At 40.2% G+C, this 21322-nt stretch overlaps 2 protein-coding genes across 10 annotated transcripts in view; both read left to right on the top strand.

The window, feature by feature from the left end:
• Positions 1–4360, top strand: part of cacna2d4a (calcium channel, voltage-dependent, alpha 2/delta subunit 4a) — an 82182-nt gene extending 77822 nt beyond the window's left edge. Inside the window, exons 34-41 of one of the 3 annotated variants that reach the window (XM_056424334.1) lie at positions 414–489; positions 578–630; positions 996–1051; positions 1535–1555; positions 2003–2123; positions 2827–2945; positions 3356–3435; positions 3569–4360. In XM_056424334.1, the coding sequence (XP_056280309.1) occupies positions 414–489; positions 578–630; positions 996–1051; positions 1535–1555; positions 2003–2123; positions 2827–2945; positions 3356–3435; positions 3569–3661 (619 nt within the window). In that variant the 3' untranslated portion in view covers positions 3662–4360. Of the gene's footprint in view, positions 1–413; positions 501–577; positions 631–995; positions 1052–1534; positions 1556–2002; positions 2124–2826; positions 2946–3355; positions 3436–3568 lie in introns of those variants that run through there. The other 2 variants (XR_008832968.1, XR_008832969.1) reach the window with 2 other exon arrangements.
• Positions 4361–6587: 2227 nt separating this feature from the next.
• Positions 6588–21158, top strand: cpsf6 (cleavage and polyadenylation specific factor 6). 7 transcript variants are annotated; one of them, XM_056424741.1, is made up of 11 exons: positions 6588–6658; positions 8356–8565; positions 8811–8914; positions 9078–9217; positions 9488–9661; positions 10781–10888; positions 11566–12064; positions 12277–12392; positions 12491–12644; positions 12758–12975; positions 18324–21158. In XM_056424741.1, the coding sequence occupies exons 1-10, from the start codon at positions 6599–6601 to the stop codon at positions 12966–12968; spliced, it is 1776 nt and encodes a 591-aa protein (XP_056280716.1). In that variant the 5' UTR covers positions 6588–6598; the 3' UTR covers positions 12969–12975; positions 18324–21158. The 7 variants fall into 7 exon arrangements, with proteins under 7 accessions (XP_056280716.1, XP_056280713.1, XP_056280718.1 ...); XM_056424738.1 differs by having other exon boundaries at positions 9470–9661; XM_056424743.1 differs by having other exon boundaries at positions 9078–9223; positions 12782–12975.
• Positions 21159–21322: the final 164 nt, after the last annotated feature.

The raw sequence follows: 21322 nt of genomic DNA, 5'->3' as shown, positions 1-21322 counted from the left end.
TTGAAATCTCATGAGCGATGTGCTATTTTGTATACAGCTTTATTATTTTGTCATGTTTAATTTGACACAAGATATTACATAACTGGTTTAGAGCATGCATGTACTTCAGTGGCTGTGCACTCATACTTGTACAACCGCATGCATCTGCAAACACAAAAGGGAAGACATTATAGTCCAAGGATGATTTTTCTGCCTCAAGTTTCTTTTATTTCTCAGGTAAGTTAGGGATCAGGGTTTGTGTAAAGGTTAAACTCAGCGACACAACACGTGTGCAATAGTGCAGGACGTCAAGGAATCAATGTAAGTAAATTAAATAATGCATGAAGACCAACACCACATGCTTTTGTGTCTCTGTGTGTGTGTGTGTGTGTCCCTCTGTGTGTGTGTGTCCCTCTGTGTGTGTGTTTTCTCAGGGTGTCCTTGTACGACTACCAGGCCATGTGCAAGATGAACCTGCACTCTGCCAGCAGCGCCCGTCCTCTTCTCAGCGTATGCACAATGTACTCACTCTGGACACAATTAAGACCATCAGGGTCCAGTCAATTCTGCAGTAACTATAATCTGTTTTTCTCTTCAGCCGTTCTATGGTTTGGCTTCGGTCCTCAAGTGGTTCCTCTCCAACTTCCTAATGTAAGTGTTGCTAGGGGTAACCAGAATGTTCAAGTGTGCTATTGTGTATCACTTCAGTAAATTATCATTATCTTCATTTCCGTGTAAACGCTTTTCTTCCTTGGCTAACATTACAAAATAATTTGGTCATGTGCTGGACTGAAAACATTTCAGTTTTTTACCGTAGTGACTTGGTAATGCTCATCAAGTTATCCAAAAAACTGCTTCCAAATACTGCTGAATAATTTGAGGACCCATTTTCATATTCCCATGAGACAACTTTGGGCCCTGGCCCAGTTTTTGAACACTGCAATCTTCTTTGGTTGATAATGATGGCCAGCTAATTGACTTCCTCTGTCCACTCTGTCTCCTCTCTTCTTCACAAGGTTTCTCCTGGAATTTAATATCTGTGGCTTCTGGCACACGGAGCATCTCGCTGATGGTGAGCTCGACAAGCAAAAGATGTTTGCTTCCGAAACTTAAACTCTTTCCATCTATGTCACAAATGTCCCTTTACTTGAGCTAAGAAATGTACCTCCACGATTATAAATCATGTTTATTCTGCAAATGGTCACATCCTTCAGAGCAGAGATGCAATGTGTACCATGGAGTCGATTCTTTAGATATAATATATTGTGTACTTCTACATCGATTGCAAGTAAATTCTTGCGGGATCATTTTAAACATTAGACTAATGACACACGTTTGTTGTGTCAGTCCAACCTGTTGTGTTTCCTGTAAAGGATGTGCACCATTAATAACAAAGTCATTCCGGAACATGGCATCCTCAGATCCCCTCACCTCTCATCTTCCTCTTGTCTTTCCATCAATCACACGTTCCCTTTTTCATTACTCCACCTGCCAATCATCCACTCTACCGCCCACTCCACATCATCATCATCATCATCGTCATCTCTTCATTCAGCCAAGCCATCTTTCAGTATGTGTGAGTATCTGTCTTCAAGTGATTTTTAGGAAGATCCATCGTGGCATTTTGTGAAGTGTTTTTGTAGAATACTTCAAACTAAATACTAATGTGGTGTCTCTGATTGTGTAAGTAGCTTTTAGTAGGAACAAGCACAACTGGCAAGTTCAACAAAACAAGGCCGAAGCATACTGTGCCACTGAAACAATGTGATTCTGAGAAAAACTGACAGAAAACGTAGTTTACGACCAGACGTGAAAATGAGAACCAGCCGTTGTGGCTTCGTTCTTTCTGGTTTTCAAACCCACATTTCACCTGCAATAAATGGCTTAAGTGTGAAGCATTTCAACAGCAACCAGCATTTCCCTGTCACACCCTCTGAGCCTGTCAGTCATCAACAAAACGTCACACATACGCTTATTCTAATATCCGGCCTGGAAACATGACCCGTATCTATTTCTCCGTTAGCCTCAGCGCATAAGAAGAGAGGGGACAACCTGCAGCCATGTGACACCGAGTACCCCAGCTTCGTCTATGAGCCGTCGGTCAAAGAGACCAACGGCATTATTAAGTGTGGACGCTGCCAGAAGTAAGCACACTCTCATGCACACGTATGCACACACACACACACACACACACATCTGCAGTGCAGTCCCCTCTTACCCCTGGACCAGCCATATTAAAGTGTCCTCCACGAATCCATTTTCTATGGTGTTGCTCCTCTCTGCACACTGAGAGCAGTGTGTGTTCATACAAGAGTATCAGGCAGGGGCAAATAAGTAGAAAGAAACCGAATTTGATCTGAGTGCATGTGGTTATAGAAAAACCGAGAAGCATCCTTAGAGCAAGAGAGAGAGAAAGAGTGTGTGTGTGTGTGTGTGTGTTATAAAGAGAGAGGGAGATAGAGAGAACACAAAGAAAGGGGGGAGAGACACTAGGGTTACTGTAATATTTCAGCAGGTTTGTGATTATGAATTGAATGTGATCGCCCTCATGAGGCCAAAGGAGGTATAGAGACTGCCAACAGCAACACTGCTAGAGAGATTATTGGATTTCAAAATGTTTATTACCTAGATCGGTCAAACCTCGCAGTGGGTGCAACTAAGTTTTAAAAAATGCAAGTATTTTTACATTAAAATAAGCCTTCAAATGATGTGTTATTAATATTTGGAGTTTTGCATTAAATTCTCATTTGACAAAGTGCTAAATACAATATGTGGGTGGTTTTCTTTGTCTGCGCTTTGTGTGCACATGTTGACACGTTTACTATTGTGTGTGTTTGCGTGTGTCAGGATGTTTGTGGTGCAACAAATACCGGAGAGCAACCTGCTGATGTTGGTGGTGCAGGCGGACTGTGACTGCTCCAGACAGTACGCACCCATCACCATGGCGCCCGAGGAAGTCAAATATATCCTTTGATATTTTGTGTGTCAATTGAGTTATTAATTCGTATGAATCAGTTATAAGTATCTCTCCTTCACTCACATACCAAATTGGATGTTGTTATTGTTTGGTCGACATGATCGGTTTGCTGACCCTTTTCAACTTTCTCCCAAATGAGTTCCCTTTGTACCGCAGTCCCAGTGGCTCTGGAGAGGAGGGACACACACCGACCAGCAGGAGTTGCTCATGTTGCAGTGAATCCAGGATCTCTCCCAGCTTCCCACCACAGGACTCTAGAATTGTGTTTGGATTTCCAACGCTCGCCCCACTCACTCAGATTCTGATTGGCGAAATATGTCATTTCCAGTGTGTTGATAATTGGATGAGAATTAAAGAGAAGCCCGTTTGTGTTGTTGCTCCTTGACGCCGCGGCACATAATGCTTCAGTGCAGTGTGACAGGATGAGGTCCCAGAAGATTCGCCGGCGCCCCGAGTCCTGCCACGCCTACCACGCCCAGGTCAGCTTCTAATGGTCAACGTTTTCACTGGTTCTGTGCACCAAATAATGTACAATCCCGGTCATACAATCCTAGCTTCTGTATCTGCTGTGATACTTGGCTCGATTGCACTTTCTGTTTTTTCCCTATACAGGAGAACGCCAATGACTGTGGAGGAGCTTCTGTTATATCTCTCTCTGCCACCCTCTTCCTCACCTGCCTCTCCTTCTCGACACTTGTCTCCTGATGATGGACAACTTTGCTATTTTACCCAGGAGGTTGAAATGAATCAAGAGATGCGTTTGGACACCTCAAGTGGATTTTTTGTCACTCATGTTGCACATTTTGCTCATTTGCTCATTCTCCAAGGATGGACCTATGATGTTGTTTTTGTACTCCTGGCAATTATTACATTTGGCAAGTGAATGGGCTGTTGTTGCCATGGATACTTTTCCATGAGTTGCTTTCTCAAAATGAAAAGGGACTAAAGCGATGCAGGTGGTGGCTATGACGTGCATTGATAAAACCGGCTTATGAGTCACAAGATGCATAAACATGTTGTTAATATTAATCTGATTTATTGAAGGGACCGTAATGTCTAGGTTCCGGCAAAGCATCAGAAGAGACGGCACTTTGCCTGTGAGGAGAGAGAGATATTGTGTCTGCAGCTCAAGGGCAGCTACACGCCTGACAGTATTCAACATTCACACTTGTTATCAGTATTTACACATACCAAGAGGGGCGCACGGCCAACAGACAGCCCCCACCCGGGGGTACGAGGGATGGGATATGCACCTGTGACGAGATCTGGGTATAAAAGATGGAATCTTGATGTGCTAAAGGAGGTGTGGTTTTCGGGCTTCAACTTGCATGTTGAGGAGAGCTCCCCGTGGTTTGTACTTTGCTTTTGATCAGTGAATAAACGTCTCCCTAAAGGAGAGAACTATAGCGGACTCGTATTATTGTATAAGCTCTTCCAGGCGGTTCAATTCTGAATTACGCTACAATGTCAAGGGGGGAAAATGTGTATATCCTAAATACCACAGAATTTAAAACACACATGCCTATTATATATGCAGCTGCAAGCATGCAATACGTTGTATTGAGTGCCTGAGTACTTCATTACTGTCTCATACATGTTTATTAAACATTGAATGAGAGAAGGGCTGCAGTAATATATGGTTAACATTGTTGTGTAACATCAGTGTTGCTGCTGAAAGTTGTGTTTTCCAAGGCTGTTTGCAATATTTGTTTCTATGAATCTTCTCTTAAAGGGTGATGTCAGTGGCAAGAAAGCACTGGCAGTGGAGTTGATAAAAATGTAATAAAGATAATCATGAAATGAGAATAAATCTTATACTTAAGTTTTTACTTGGATTGCATCATTAAAATATTTGTTTCGTGGCATATCTTTCCTTGTTTTTTTAAGTCTGCCTTTCTTTCTTTATCAGCTGTGTTTTTCTGTGTGTTTGTACATACTGTATGTATTTATGCGTGGCTGGACATCACTGTGGAAACTAGGACTCTCACAGGATTTAGATATACAATCCAATTGGATTACACAATGATGGATTTGAACTGTTTTGATAAGTTATTTTTTTTGTTGATTTAAAAAAAGGAATTACATGGTTAAAAAAAATCTTGTACAAAATAATATCCCACAACATGCCTACTTGGGCGTCAGTGTTATCTAACTGCTATTTATTACTTGGCCTAAACAATTATTTTATAAATTCATGATGAAAGATACAAAAAAGGAAGCGCTCACTCTGACAAACAAGATTGTCATTTGGAGATATAAGAATACAAATGTTCCATAATTTCCATGTAAATTTACAGTGTCAATCTAATTGAATAGGGTATTTTTGTATTTGCTTGTGTTTCATATTTTGAATTTCAGCATTTCATTGTATTTTTGGGCTGTGAGTTTCCCTGTAGCTTTTTTAAATAATATTTCTAAATCATCCTACAAAGCATGTCTTTACATTGAGCTTACTATGATGACAACATTGCCTGAGCATTTGCCTGTTTATGTCATAGACTCATACATATTGTGTGTGAGTGTGCATCATTACAATGTTGTGTCTTCCTGATATTATCTGAGTAATTATATTCATTTGTCTCATTTTTGTTTGTATTTTCCCTGGACAATATTCTGGATATTGTATGGTTGACATGTGACCAAGTTGTATGTTGACTGACTGAAATCATGATTTGAGCAACTAAATTAAATGATCCATATGGTTTTTGTACCGTATTTGTTTTCACTGACTGTTCTGTTTTGTTTGTCAGTAATTTATTTAATTGCACACAAAGAAACAACAATATAGGCGAAACAGATAGTCAAGGGATTACTTATACTCACAAAGAGATGTATATCATTCATGTGTCATATAAAGGTGATCTAATGTCTGACCTCATTGAATCTTTGATGTTGAATTTATTGAAGAAGTGGATTAAATCCCAATAAGATAGAAAGATAGATAGATAGAAAAATACTTTATGCGTCCTCTGGGGGACATTTGTTAGTCGCAAGCATACAACATATACAATACAATTAAATTGCAGAGCAGGACATATTAAATGTAAGAAATTGAAGAATTTTTTTTAAAAAGTATATAAATTAAAAACAACATCTGTCAATTAACAATAAACACCCTTACTTGTTCAATAATGTAATCCAATTATTTATAACTGAACTTCTGTGCTCCCTGGAAATATAAAAGTGGAACATAAAGTGGTTGAATGTATATGCGTATTGCACCAATACCAGGAATAATGCAAAGGTTTAAAATCATACAGTATCTGCAACTGTTAAATATCATCGTGATACAGAAAAGCTGTGTGGCGGTTATTCATATGTATCAGAGTCCATGACATAAACGGGCAATGTTGTCATAATGAGTTCAACGTAAAGACATGCTTTGTAGGATGATGTGTGGTGGTTATTCATATTAAAAAACACGAGAAATTAAATTATATTTCATCCTCTCTTTTCTTTCTTTTTTCCTGATAAAAGTGTCTCTACAATAAACACCAGCGCGTGTTCGACTGTATATGGCCTACAGGATGTAATGAGTGAAGACGACCAGCAGGGGCGCTAGAGTTCCCTCTCTGGCTCATTGTTTTGCGGCTCCGCGTCGCTCTGCACCGCCGGGCGGAGACAGCGACGGGTCAGAGGAAAATGGCGGACGGTGTGGATCACATCGATATCTACGCCGACGTCGAGGAGGAATTCAACCAGGTATTGAATGAATTATTAATGCACCACACTTCGACTAAAGGTTGTATGTGACTGTTTAGTTACGTTTCCCGTTGTTTGTCGTATTTTTCGGAGAACGGTGCGCTTCACTCGGGCCGACGAGTTTCCCTCGCGCACAGGCCCCCGTTCACCATGCTGCAAATCCGCATCCTCGAGGATATTATTCTGCTCGAAATGTTGCATTTGCGGCTGTTTACGGCGTTTTAGACGGCGCGCGATGCACGCAGCAATGGCCCTGCACGGTGCACATTGAAACGTGTGTGTGTGTGTGTGAAAGCGAAACGCAGCCGCGTGTATTGTTCTGCGCTCGCCGTCTGAGGCCTGTGGCGGGTTATCGAGCACAACAAACGTAGTTTCGTGAGCTAGCTCGCGTTAGCTGTTTTACCAAGACAATTATGTTTACTCCGTTTATTTTGTAAGTCCTTTTTGTGTTTTCAGTTCATTTAAATAATCTAATTATGGGTGTGTATGAAACGTTTTTTGTATTAATTGGAAACGTGTTTTAATAAATGTAACGTTATGGATTGTTAGCTTCTGTTAGCTTATGTGAGGTTAGCGTGTAACGTCGAGAGTCGGGTGTTGTCTTTTTTCACACGCTCATTTCCCCTAATATACAGATCTGTGACGCAAATAATTTGATAATTATAGTAAAGGTGTATAGGCTACGTTATCTGCACCAACATCGTTCCCCCATAGTGTGGGGACGTCTGTTTATACACAGAAAATGCTATTTTAAACCTACGCCTTCCTATAAACGGCTTATGACATGACCGCATCATTCATCAGCAAACTATCAGCAGCTTCTCCAATGACGTCGACTGTGCATTATTGTTTGCATATCTGGTAACATGCACAGACAATATTACGGAGGTTTTGACTTGTTGACGCACTTACGAGCATGTGGTGCCTTTTTAAAGAGTTACTGACTAAGGTTCAGCTTATCGTGAGTTAAGTTAATCAGAAAAATGTCTTTTAAAAATAGGTTTATGGTCCTATTTGGCCATAAGAGGGTCCTACCAGCTCCATAGGGATTTCCTCTGTACACATATAAACAAGTACTTTTGACAAAGCCGATCATTTAAGATGTGTTTGTATGAGCAGTAAACTTCACATGCACGAATACCAGCTATTAGTAAGAAAAAATATTTCCTTTTATATCTAAAAGCTGTACATAGTCGCTATTAGGCGCACACCACTAGCCTTGTTGAACTGATAAAGGCAAGTGGCCTTGTGAAATAAAGCTGGAGGGGGGGGAAACGTTTCTCAAATTGGGCAGTTATTGCACAGAAAACAATACGACAAAATATACCCCTATTATGCGTTATGGGCGTACTGAAGAAATCAGCAAATATATGTTTTTACAGTACACACACAAAACCGATAGACTTTTTTTGACACTGCAGCAAGGGTAACTAGTACATGCAGATGAATGGCAACCGCCGTCCCTCAATTCTGCAGAGCACGAAGCTGCCACAGCTCAGAACACATTAGCTAAGACGGCAGACTTTTACAATTCAATGAACTCTCTATGGAAGCAGGTAGACAAATGTATGGCTTTGAGTGTATTTAGCAGCATAAAGAACAAATGGATTACATTTTATACGTGTGGATTATATTATATTCAGTGTTCTGAAAGTATCACTTGTGATTTACTGAACTGTTGCCGTCACGCTCAACAGGAATCTGACTACCCGGTCCACGAACAGATCGACCTGTATGATGATGTAATATCCCCATCGGCCAACAATGGGGATGCTCCAGAAGACCGCGACTACCTGGACACGCTGACAACACCGGGTGGCTCAGATGGAGGGAAGGGTGCCCCACCCAACGTAGTCTACACCTACACAGGCAAAAGGATTGCCCTGTACATAGGAAACCTCACATGGGTGGGTATCTGAGAATTATGTTCAGACTATTTAGGCAAATAATGGACAATGTTTAAGTGCATGATTAAACAGTAGCACCATTTTCTTTAAAGTAAAGACAATGACAGTCCTGTAAACAAGGTATTCTGGTGCCACGCTAAATGTTGACCAAACATCCTTCTGCACGTTGTAAAGCGTTACATAATGATTATCAAAGTAAGCAAGTCGGTAGGAATATACTGATGATGCCTTCTTCTGGTACGCAGTGGACAACAGACGAGGACCTGACGGAAGCTATTCGTTCGGTTGGCATCTCGGATGTGCTGGAGATCAAGTTCTTTGAAAACAGAGCCAATGGCCAGTCCAAAGGGTAAGGTCATCTGTTTTTATCATGATTAAACTAAATCGTAGCCTATTATATATACCAAGGCTTCTTGGTATATTTTGAAAATAGTGAGTTGAAAAAATAGAAATCATCGTTTTATTTTTTTGCATGAATCTAATTGTTTTTATTCTCTGCACCCATTTTGCAGGTTTGCGCTAGTGTGTGTGGGATCGGAGGCATCGTCGAGAAAATTAATGGAGATGCTGTCGAAGAGGGAGCTCCATGGTCAGAATCCCATCGTCACCGCGTGCAACAAGCAGTCGCTCAGCCAGTTCGAGATGCAGTCACGTAAGAGTAAGTAGGATTAATGCACGTTTGGGATCTTAGCTAGTTTAAAACCTAAAATTAATTTTACTTGCATGCTTGTTACCTTGCTGTTTTTAAGATGTCACGTAACATATATATATTTGTAAAAATACATGAACCTCATGTTCGGAGTATGCTTATCATGCCCATTGACTTTTGATCCCAGCGTGTTTATATGTGCACAATTATTTTCTCCTGTATATGAAATAGAAAACTGAGTTACATAATATTTAGTCTCTTTATATTCCTCAGGTACCCAGTCAGGGCAAATGTCTGGGGAGGGTAAAGCTGGTCCTCCTGGTGCTGGTCTTCGTGGAGGTTTTCCCATGGGTCGAGGCAGAGGCAGGTTCCCTGGACCACCCGGCCCCGGTGGAGACCGCTTTCCTGGTCCTCTTGGGCCGGGTGGACCGCCACCACATTTCCCGGGTTAGTTTGGGAACAAGTGTTTGTGCCGGTATGGCTGGGACAAAGTCGGTTTCAGTTCACTCAGTTGAAAAATTATATTTAAATACTGCTGAAATAAAATAAGATGGTTAGTGATTGTAAGTAATTAACAACTAAGAGGAATGAGGGGCAAACTGAAGGTATTGTTACGCGTTACTTTGGTCTTGCGATGCCAAACACGGTAAGTTTGTGGTAGAAAAGATTATCGTGTTGTGATCAATCCTCTGGGAGAACCAGCTGAATTCTCTCGTTGAAACGAATACTACTAATTTCCATTTGAAGCAAATTAATGGAAAGATGTATTGAAAGTATCTGCGCATCATGAGTCAGTTAGCTCATTGAACCGACTGCTAGTCCTGGTCGTGCGCTCTCACCTGTTGAGATTTATGGATCAGTACATTGATTTCTAATTTAGACATGGTGCTGTTAAAAGATAATTCATATTTTTGTAGGCTTTTGTCTGTATATATATAGTTGTTTTTCATTGTTTTTTACAATAAAGCATTGTAAAAAAAATTGAATTAATCACCATAGTGTGAGAAATTAAAACAACATAAGATTTAGTAAAATTCAGCTTTCTGTCTGGCAGTGCTGCTCTGTAAGCACCGTCCAGACTTTGCTACGACGTTCACCAGAACCCAGACTAGTCTATTGTATGTGTTTCTTGTGCGCAATCTTTTTAACCATTAAATCTCCCTTGACAGGGTTTTGTCTTTGCATGTTTCCCTCCCCATTTGGTTTGTTCTTTCGTTGTCTCTTCACCTGCAGCTGAACAAAGAATCCTTTCCTGGCTTTCTGGCAATTTAGAACACCGTTGCTTAAGAAGCAGTTTGCTCAAAGCTTTGCTTGGCAAGCTACCAACTTTAAATTCCTTGCTAATCTTGGCTTGGCCGCCTCACACAGATAGTAGGCAGAGCTGCCGGCTCTTCTCTCTTTCCCATTTCTGTGTCTTTTCTTCTCATCCCACTTTTTTTTTCCACATCTCTTTTTTCCCGCTGAGTGGCTGATGCCCCGTGCTGCTGAGCTGTGACAGGCCTTCAGTTAGTATGGGGATGTTTATGAAGGGTAGAGTTGTGATTGGTTTGCTTTCTTCCCCATTAGGCCCGGGCATGAGACCAGATCTGATTAGACACCAAGATGGCCCTCTGATGGATATGAGTTTCAATCCCTTCCCGCCGGGGGGCAGGAACGGGAACTGGCGTGGCAGAGGTGACGCACCTCTTGATCTGATTGAATTTATCAATCACTTTTTTTATCCTAACCCTCGGCTGTTTATTGGTGGGAGTTATATCATTATAACACCTGCATTTCTTACTCTCTTATTCCCTTAATATACAGTTTCCACAAAATACTAATAGTTGTACATGAGGCCAGGATAACAGTGCAAACTAAAGGAACGCTCCCTCTCAATTAAGTGTTGAGGGGAGAGCATTGAATGCAGAGTGTTTGTTTTAAAAAGCCTGCTTGAAACGATTTGCTTTGAGTGAATAATCTTTTTTGTTGCCCTCTGGTTTATTTTGCAGTATTATTATTATTTTTTACATGCCCTTTTGACATTTGGTGTTCCCTGTAGCTATGGCATGCAGTTTTTGTGTGTTATTGTCCTGTTTTTGAAGAAGATCATGTAAAATACTAGCTCCTACAGGATATTAAAATTAGAACTTGGCCGATTTATCTGTCACACACTTTTTCTTTTTATATGAGAGTTTTAAACCAGCCGAATATATTTCCAAGCAGAAAAGACTGTTGTTTTTTTAACCACGTTTATTTTCACTTGGTACCAATGTTGTGGAGAACTCTACCTGCTATGACAAACAACATAAAGTGTTCACTAACTCTTACTTTGTCTCATGCTCTCCGGTTTGGTCCCTTGTGTTCTCTCTTAGGTGGAATGCAGGGTCCTCCACGTCCCCCACTTGGCCCACCTGGTCCTCCTGGTCCACCAGGACCTCCACTTCCTGGTCAGGGCCTTCCACCTCCCCTATCTGGTCCTCCAAATCGAGGCGATAGGCTTCCTCCCCCTGTTCTATTCCCTGGTCAGTTTGGCCAGCCTCCGATGGGCCCCCTGCCCCCAGGTCCACCTCCTCCAGGTTATGGCCCGCCTCCTGGTCCCCCACCCCCTCAGCAGGGCCCACCGCCCCCGGGCCCCTTCCCATTACGTCCCCCAGGCCCCATTGGGCCCCCCATGGCTTTGGCTCCACCTCCACACATGCCAGGTCCCCCACCGGGTGGACCGCCACCAGCACCCCATGTCAACCCTGCATTCTTCCCCCCACCTGGCAACAACAATATGCCCCCGAATGACAACCGAGGCCCCCCTGGACCAAACGACCCATACGGACGCCCACCACATTTTGAAAGAGGGGACTTCGGTCCTGGAGGCCGGTAAGAATGCGCGGTGGAACAAATATTGAACATAGTAATTCATATAATGGAATTTGTACAAAGGGTCGCTCGTTTTATTAAGTGCAAACATTCTGGACTTGCATAGTAACTTAGTAGCTGATTTACACTTACATTTTTGTTTACATTGTTTGCAAAGATGAAAGTGTGTCTTGTAACCTAACGCATGCATTGACCTCTGTGTGTATTTATAGTGAGATGGAGGCGTCACGGACCCCTCTCAGTGAGGCAGAGTTTGAGGAGATCATGAACAGGAACAGAGCCATCTCCTCCAGCGCCATATCTAGAGCAGTGTCTGATGCCAGTGCAGGTAACACGCATCAGAATGTCGGTGTGCACACATGTAATGCCAACAAGGCTCCCACTGAGAGCCTATTAAAACGTAAGGCAACCCTGTGTTCTCTTTAGCTGACTATGGCAGTGCTATAGAAACCTTGGTGACAGCTATCAGTCTGATTAAGCAGTCCAAAGTGTCAGCAGATGACCGCTGTAAGGTCCTCATCAGTTCCCTGCAGGACTGTCTCCACGGCATTGAGTCCAAAAGCTACGGTTCCGCCTCCAGGTAAGATTACATTTTGAGCCGTATCAATTCTGACTGTACCTAAACAATTTCTTCCAATTGGGATTTGGCCCTGGAGCATTTGGTGTTTGAAACTTTGAACCCCTTGTACACAGTCCAATGATGCTTGTCCATGCCAGGCGAGAACGTTCCAGGGAACGGGACCACAGTCGCTCCAGAGAAAAGAGCCGACGACACAAGTCCCGCAGTCGTGACAGGCATGAAGACTATTACCGAGAACGCAGCCGGGAGCGGGACCGCCATCGCGAGAGGGACCGCGACCGTGACCGTGAGAGAGAGAGGGAAAGGGAGTACCGACACCGCTAGAAGGAAGGTGGGTACCACATTTCCCGTTTTATTTACCTCTGTCATAAGCTCTCTTCTGTCTTCTTCGTCACAACACTTTTTAGACCTGGATCGAGCCAGAAGATGCGTTTGCGTTGAGTGCGCACCTCCTCGTCATTGGATTAAAGGCTTCCCTTTAGTTTTTCGAAGGAAAAGTTGCCATTGTCCTCAAATAGTCAGTCCTAGGCCATAACAGGCTTTTTAACATTTAAAAAACTTGAAATAATAATCTACAGTAAAGAATGACACTTGAATATCCCTCTATGAATATAAGAGGTAGATCAGGAGAGACGAGGTAAGCGATCCGTTGGTTTCAGGTAGGTATACGGTAAGTCACAGTTGTATCTGGTCTTTCAGACAATATGTGTAACACACTTGTTGTATTTACCATGCTACATTGCACAAAAGGGTTTGTAAGAGTTGTATCAATGCTGTGCATCAAATCAGAAAATACACTGATAATTACTGGCAATTGACTATGTGGATGTATTGTTACTTTTGGTCTTCTTGCCCTTGAGGCTGGCAAAATGTAATGGTCACTTTTTATATTCTGTGCCAAATTTAAATTGAAAAAATCGTAATGAATTCAGTGATAGGGCATTTGCTAGAAATCCCTGTTGCTTGTACATGTTTTTCTGTACTTTTAGTAGTAGTTCTGCCTTTTTACTGTTCAGAGACTCTCCTGAGATAAGCTTTTGCAAATATAACATTGGTTTGGCTCATGTATCAACATTTTGTTTTTTACCAGCAGCTATGGCCAGTAGACAAAAAATAAATATAGATTTTTCTGCCTTGAATATGAAGATTCAATACTTAATTGCCATTTCATTATATGTGAATTGAAGTGTATTGTGGCTTGGTTTGTCAGTGTGCTTGTAATAGTAGTCAAAGTATTCCCCAATAATTTTTTTACAGTACTAAATAACAGATATCATTTTGTGTGGTCTGTTCAAATTGGATTGTATTTTAGACAAACTAAATGACAGTGTTCAACTTGTCGATATTTCATCAATCTACACTTTGTAAATGTTTCATTCAGTCATGTTGTATACATATGACCATTTCAGTTGAGTATATATATTTATATAAATAATTGTCATGAGAAGAACATTCATTTATCAAACAGTGTTAATAACTGCTGATTTTTGGACACAGAATATTTTGACTGTCATTTTGCCATATTTGCATGTCAGTAATATTGCCTGACATTTTAGTCAGATTGAATGTTTTGTAGCTGATTATTACTCACTTTGGAACCATTGTACCTCAATTTAAGAGGTTCGGGTGAATCGAGAGAAAAACATTCATACCTTTTTGTTCTGAAAACAAAGATCGTAATGGCCTTAATACACATATTGTGTAACATTATGCTTGATCAATGACTGCATTTAAATTATTTGTAATATGCTGATTGTCAGAATTGGTTTACATACAGGATCAATGCATGATTAGTTGCAGTATCTTACAGATATGATTGGCAAGAGTAATTTACATGTACACATTGAATATAAAATTAAAAGCTCGAACCAGAAAGACGTTTTCAGATCCCACGTTTTTTGGCTGTCGCCATTATTACATTTTCTCTAGTCGGGTTACCTTATGCAGTTAAACTAAAGAAAATCTGAATCTTATTTGCAAGAAAATGTCAATAATATTGAAGGTATACAATAATTTATTTCGTCAATTTAGCAAATTCATGACTGCTAATTGTTATTTGACATTGACTGATACATAGGATACATTTATATATGTTTTATGTGACTTGTATGTACAGATGACTCCCACTTAGTTGATTTTTACCATAACTCGTCATAGGCTGGCAGGAGATCATGAAAGTATTTTTGGCTCATAGCGTTATGTTTTATGCTGGCTTTTTGGATGTTGAGTCATGTTATGGGTGCGTTGTAGTAGACGATACATAACACCAGCTTGTGCACAACAAATATCAATACCATATTTCAAATGGTTTGTGGTAAATGTCTTTTGAGGCTAATTGTCCAGCTTGGGGTTCGGCTTCCGTGCGCCACTCGCGTGTCAAACATGATAACTTGTGTAAAGTCTTGGAACTGCAGTTGAAATATCTGGTTTGATCGATTTTTGTGTCGTTCTCATGTCCTTCACTGCCACAGCACGTCAGATGTTTGTGGCGTTTCTATGAACCGGTCCTTCTAGGGCAGTCTAGGTGGTCACATGGACCTGAAGCATCCTTGTCCTGTTGGGCATCACCCAAAATAATATTTCGTATAATTTTACAATAATTTTCAGATCTTAACTACATCTATTTTTGAGACCTGTTTAAATACAAACACTACATACAGATGTTTTAAACATGCACTATTTCATATATTTCTCTCACACTGATACATATGAACTGGGGTGGTTTTGCCTGTGGGGTTACTGAATTCTGAAAAGCAGGGAATACAACTGTCTCCCTTATGTCAGCCCAAGCTGGATTGATCTTATATGTAACACCTAATGGTCCATATACCAACCAATATTTACTGAAGTAAGACTTTATGTCCACTGGGAAACTCTTAACAAAACATTACTCTTGTAAAGAGTATTTTTCCCAAATTGTTTCCACTTAAATCTTAGCATACGTATATTTTCAGTAGCAACAGCTAAAATCCTTTAGCGTGCTGCATTTCAATAGCATTGCAGCAGCAATCACTACAATGATCACATAATGTTGTTACCTGTTGTGTAAGAGATCCCCAGTGGGCACAGGGCCTTATAAATATCGGTAATTTGTAAATGAGTGAAAATTTAGTATTTTCAACTAAATGGTTCTCGGTCTGTCTGATATCTTATTGCACGGTCATTAGGGGAACATCGAATTGCTGCTTTTAACCCTGATGGTAGACTGGCTACTTGTTGTGTCCACAGACGTTAAAGCTCTTTAATCTGTTCATATTGGGGGAAATGTACACTGTTTGCAACGGGCTGAAATGACTTTTTCTGCGATCTCTTCGGTCTGTACATGCGTGCCCAGGGTCACACGCCTGATGTCCTTTCACACAGGCATACCGTTTGCTCATGTTGAACCAGGGTCAAACAGTTGTATGTACATGTCAATAAGCATTCATGCCCATGTAAATGAAAGGGAGGTTTTATAAGTTATACCTGAATATACAGATGGGCTACATGTGTATACAATTAGACGATTACAATGTCCTCTTTAATTTGGCCATTGGAATGCTTTAGTTGTGCAAGTCTTCTTTTCTTCAGACCAGAAGCCATCTATACATCTTTCTGAATAATTTATGATCGAGTTGACGCACAGGTGATGCCCACATCAACCAGCTTGCTTGTCAAAATGTCATCTGTAAAATCTGAATATTTAAATAGTAAGTATCACATCTTGGGCTGTTTTGTGTTTTTAACGGATAAACAAGTTGAAGTTCTGAGTTCGTGGACTGGTTGACCCTGGTTTGACTCGGTCCTGCTACACACGTTAATATATTCTATAAACTATAATATTCTATAATGAACATAGGTTCAAAGCATATTTTTATTATGACATGATTTGTTGGTCTGATATTTGATCTAATCTGTAATTTGAGTGACAAAAGTTCAGCTATGCCCCTTCCCACTTGTACTGGATGTTAAAGTCCCTTATAAATGATGGTGTAACGAGGAGTACCGTTGAGTTTGACTACTGTGTTGTATACAATATTGTTGTCGGTTTAACTGTTTTTGTCTGTAGCCATGCACCATGTCAAATCAGTTCTACAGCAAAAACATCAAGTTTCAATATGCATTTGAATCTGAGTCGTGTGACATCATCTGTACTCATTTGACATGCCTGTAAGTGAGGCCTGTGAATCAAAACCTTGCATCAGCAAGGCTTAATTAATCACATTTCAATAATTAGAATACTTAACACATTTGAAATGACTTTCTGTATCAGAGCTGTTGTCATTTCATCTGATAAATGTAATACTTCTGTTCCGGGGTGCTTCAATGTGGGTACAAATGTCATCGGGTTAGTGGACCCATTGTTGACTAATTATTCATTGCTGCTGTCTTTCATAGTTTAAGATAAACAAGCTGCCTCCAGATTCCTGCCCCTTGTTTGCTGGACTTTGTCTTTCTCAATTCTAAATACAAATATTGCAGCTTAATTGCTGGCAATGTTTACTATTCCATAAATACTACATTACAATGACAGCTCTTCCCTGTTGAATAGATTACAATATATATATATTTAAACGTGTAACTGGGCAGTTGTAGCAATCTGAATCAGATGCGTGCCTTCCTCGTAGTTTAATGTTTTTATCTGGCTTTTTTGGTCCTTTGTGTCTTTACCTCCGATATTGCTGAATTTCTATGTAACATGTCACAGTGGTTTAGTTTTTAAGTCTGTACCTAAAGCTGACCATTACTAGTTGTTTGTAAGGACAATGTAAAAGTAGCGATTGCATTTATAATTTGTAGTAAATTTATTAAAATAAAACTACCAATGAACTATAAACATCTAGTGGATTGTAGATTTCTTTTCAAAGTGGAGGAAACAAATATTTTAAGAAGGAAAGAAAAAAACTGGTTATTGGGGGAAAACATTTCTAACTTTTTTCCCACCACACAAAACAGAAAATACATTACATCGTGCCGAACTGATCCAAAGCCAAATGCACACTTTATGGCTCTAGCCATTTAGAAGATTACCCAGAATATCTTCACCCATATGATTTTAATACAGTTTCTCATGTCAATGCCTCATTTGAAATTTAGCATAACCTCAAACAAATTTCCAAATTTACCATCCCAAGTCTTAAGATGAACTACTTCTTTTTTTTACATGGATGTCAATTCCTGTTTGTCAAAAGCTTCAAGAATCTGTACACACATTTTTTCACACTCATTTAAACTATTTCAAATCGGTTTTAATAACAGTTTAGTGCATTCAGGCACATTTTCAACTGCATATTGTAATATATTTCTGTGGGTGGGTGTGTGATACACTTGGATATTTCCTGTTCAAGTTTGCATGACAATGTTTGTGTCTGGGCCCGGGCTGGGTGCAATCCACAGTCAACTGAGCATTTAGCGAAACAGAAGTCCTCCCAGGATATTGGTTTGGCATTTAGATGCCACAGTTTAAGTTTTCCTGACCACAGCCGCCCGCCCTCCCCTCCCGGCCACAGTAACATGTCCAGTCAGTGGATTTGGAAGAACGCCGTCCCTTTGACTCAAAGTGATGGTGAGTTGAGCCCAGCCCGGGTGTGCACTGTGTCTGTAGTCTAGAGGTGTAATGAGGAGGGGGGGGGGGGGGGAGTGTTCACTGTTGGGCTGCCTCCAAACCAAACTCCACCCTTCGTTTTGACACCTTTTCAGCTAACGAGGATCAAGGATGGATGGAAGAAAAAGGGGGAAGACTTTCAGTGCGCCACCACCTCCCCACCCTGCATGACCGGACAGGATTACCACCACCACCTCTTCCTCATGTCTCCTCTCCTTTCTTGGTCTCCACCTATTCTTCTCTGTGTGTGTGTGTGTGTGTTCATCTTGTCTGCCTGAATAAGAGCAGCGGATGGAGGCGCCCGCCCTGTGTAAGGCTATGTTATCCCAACATATATACTCATGGTAACTAAAGATGAAAGAGAAGAAACTTTCCAAGCAGTTCTTTTATTTTTATGATGTTTTATTTGACATGTGTGATGAGTTTTTTTTTTTTTTTTTTTTTTTTTTTTTTTTTGGTGCAAAGAAACAATAAAATGGCCCACACACTCCCTAATTAGAAGACACAAACATTACATCCTATTTGTTTTTTATTTTTCCTTGGCTCATTGTACTGTGTACATTCAGTTTAGAGATCAGTTTTTATAGGGTACATGTTTGATGTGTTCTCCCCACCCCTCATTCTCATTTCTTTCTTTTGTTAGAATGTTTGTAAATGTCTCTCTGCTTTTGATTAAAAACTAGATGGTGTTGTAATAAAAAATGTTTACTGAGGTACTCGATGCATTTGGTGAATTCCTCTACGTTTGACTCATTTATATTAAATGTGTATTTCAATGTTTTTCATCATGAATTTGTGTGGGTTAAGATTTTTGTTTATTTTTAGCGAGAAGCTTTATGGTTTAAAAAATAATAGCCTTTTTGTGGTTGTTATTTTATTCAAATGGATCGAACTTTTATACGGTAAGAAGATTTAATTGAATGTACTCTTTTGCAATGTGCATTGATGAAAGGATGTCAACCTTGAACCAGTTTACGGTCAATGTGTACATGCAGCAATTTTGGGCAGTTTTATTTACTATTAAGCCAAAAGAATCCACAATACTGTAACGCACTGAATAGCTTTTACCAAGAACCCTTCTAATCCAAATTGTTTGTCTTTGTTTTGTTAATGTGAAATCTATTCATTCTTATATTTGGTAATCCATGTTAATTCAAGCAGCCTTAATCTTGCATGGAATTGGTCATTCATATTTTGAATTCATCCCGTTTGCTAATTTGCCATTTAAAGACGAGTTTTGACTTTTTTGTTGCTCTTCTGTGCCACAGCTAACCTGTTTCTGTATGTCCGTGTGAAACACTTTTACTCTGTCACACCATAGATGCAATAATTTAATACAACATACGGAAACAAATTCAGGGAAACTGGTTTTTCATATGCAATTTGTTTATATGTGATGTGCACCATAACATTAACTTTGTCATCATATGCAAGGCCGACTGTCATGTTCATTTTTTTAACGGACTCATTTGCAACTCTGGGATACAGAACTTTTAGTTTGGAGTATTTCATATGATGATAAATAAGCACTTTACATGTCTGTTTCTTTTTCTTTGCTGTTATTTTTAATTACAAAATATATTAGGCTTAAATGTCTTAATATTTACGGCCGGACAGACCAGTGATTCATTTTCCGTAGATAAAATGGGGGAGGGGGATTTGTGTGGCTGCAACGGTGCTTTCTGAGGCGCTTTGATATTGCTGCTGAATATGGAGCAAATGAAATTTCAAATTCATACTGTCGATCAACACTGATATTAACAGGTCAGCAAACACGACGCGTTTATGTCGACTCTTTATTGTCGAAGTTTCTCGTGTGATTTTTATTGGAGGTTATTTGTTTACATGCAAGTGGATTGTTTTTTGTTTATTATTCCCCTGTCGCCTCATTCCAAATCCATAACTATCCCCTAAAATACGACCTGTTCAAAAGTGTTTGATTGTAAAGATGTTTGACATCTAGTTGCCCTAATGGCTCCAGGAATCCCTGTGAACTTTGGTGAAAATATGTCAGACTGTGAAGGCACCCAAACACTTTTGAAAACCCTAAAGATGCTTCTGTTGTCTGTTTTATTAACCATATATATATTTATATAGTGTTACATATTAAGGAGTATTAATCCATTTGCTGACGTAACTTTGTAAACTCTGTAAAAGAGTAATAAAGCATTGTAAAATGTTTTTTTGTACAAAAACGACGTGAAAAAGTATGACATTTTGCACTTTATGGAGGGGATTTCTTAAACTGTGTTAAATGTGTGAGTGACACCTCTCTACCGAAGGCTTCTTCATGCCGTAGCACTAAGTCTTTTAGGTACATGGACTTTTGTGATATCAACACACTCCCGGCACAGTGCCACTCATTGTCTTCCTCGTCTCGGGTGTAATCGGGCTTACGGTCGTGATGCCCGGGCGTCTCTGTGTCCTGCCTTGTGCTGACCTCTCTCCACAGCGCAGGGGGTAAGTGTTTCCAGGTCTGCATCGCTACAGAAGACCAAACGGTCCGGTCCAGTTGAGGGCTGGCGGACTCTGCCGCATCATGACAGACTTTACCTCACACAAGAGGCCGGAAAGTATATTTTCTTGTGTTTTCAGGATTTGACTTGGAAAAGTGGAATATATTTTCACTAGGTGTGACTACCTGAGTGTCAGCTACCTTTTCATTGTAAGAGATAATGTAATTGAGCAGAGTAGTTTTGCAGACTTGCCCAGTGAAGAGCAGGGCTACATGAAAAGTGTAGTTTGTATTATTAATGCAGATTAAAAGACCCCTCTAAATTATTTACAATGGGGGCTGCTATCATCCTGTACGACCGCCGGCAATGTTTTGTTCTAACGACGCATTCCCTGTTTGGGGAAAGCCTATGGTAGCCAAAAGCCATTAAGTGGTCATTGCACCTACAACAATAAATAAAACATTTATACATTTGTTTTTGTTTTGTGGTTTTCCTTTGTACATAATGCATTTCATTAGTCTGCAGTGGGCATCAGGTAAAGGTAAACTATATAAAGTACTCAAACCAACTAATGTCAATACAATTTGGTCTGCAAATTATCTTTTGAGTAGGATGACATTTTTTTAAATGCATTCGCC

This window comes from Pseudoliparis swirei, chromosome 10 (genome assembly GCF_029220125.1).
Source record: "Pseudoliparis swirei isolate HS2019 ecotype Mariana Trench chromosome 10, NWPU_hadal_v1, whole genome shotgun sequence".
Taxonomy (NCBI): Eukaryota; Metazoa; Chordata; class Actinopteri; order Perciformes; family Liparidae; genus Pseudoliparis; species Pseudoliparis swirei.
Note: the sequence above shows the minus strand (reverse complement) of the source record. Positions and strands in the feature narration are given on the sequence as shown.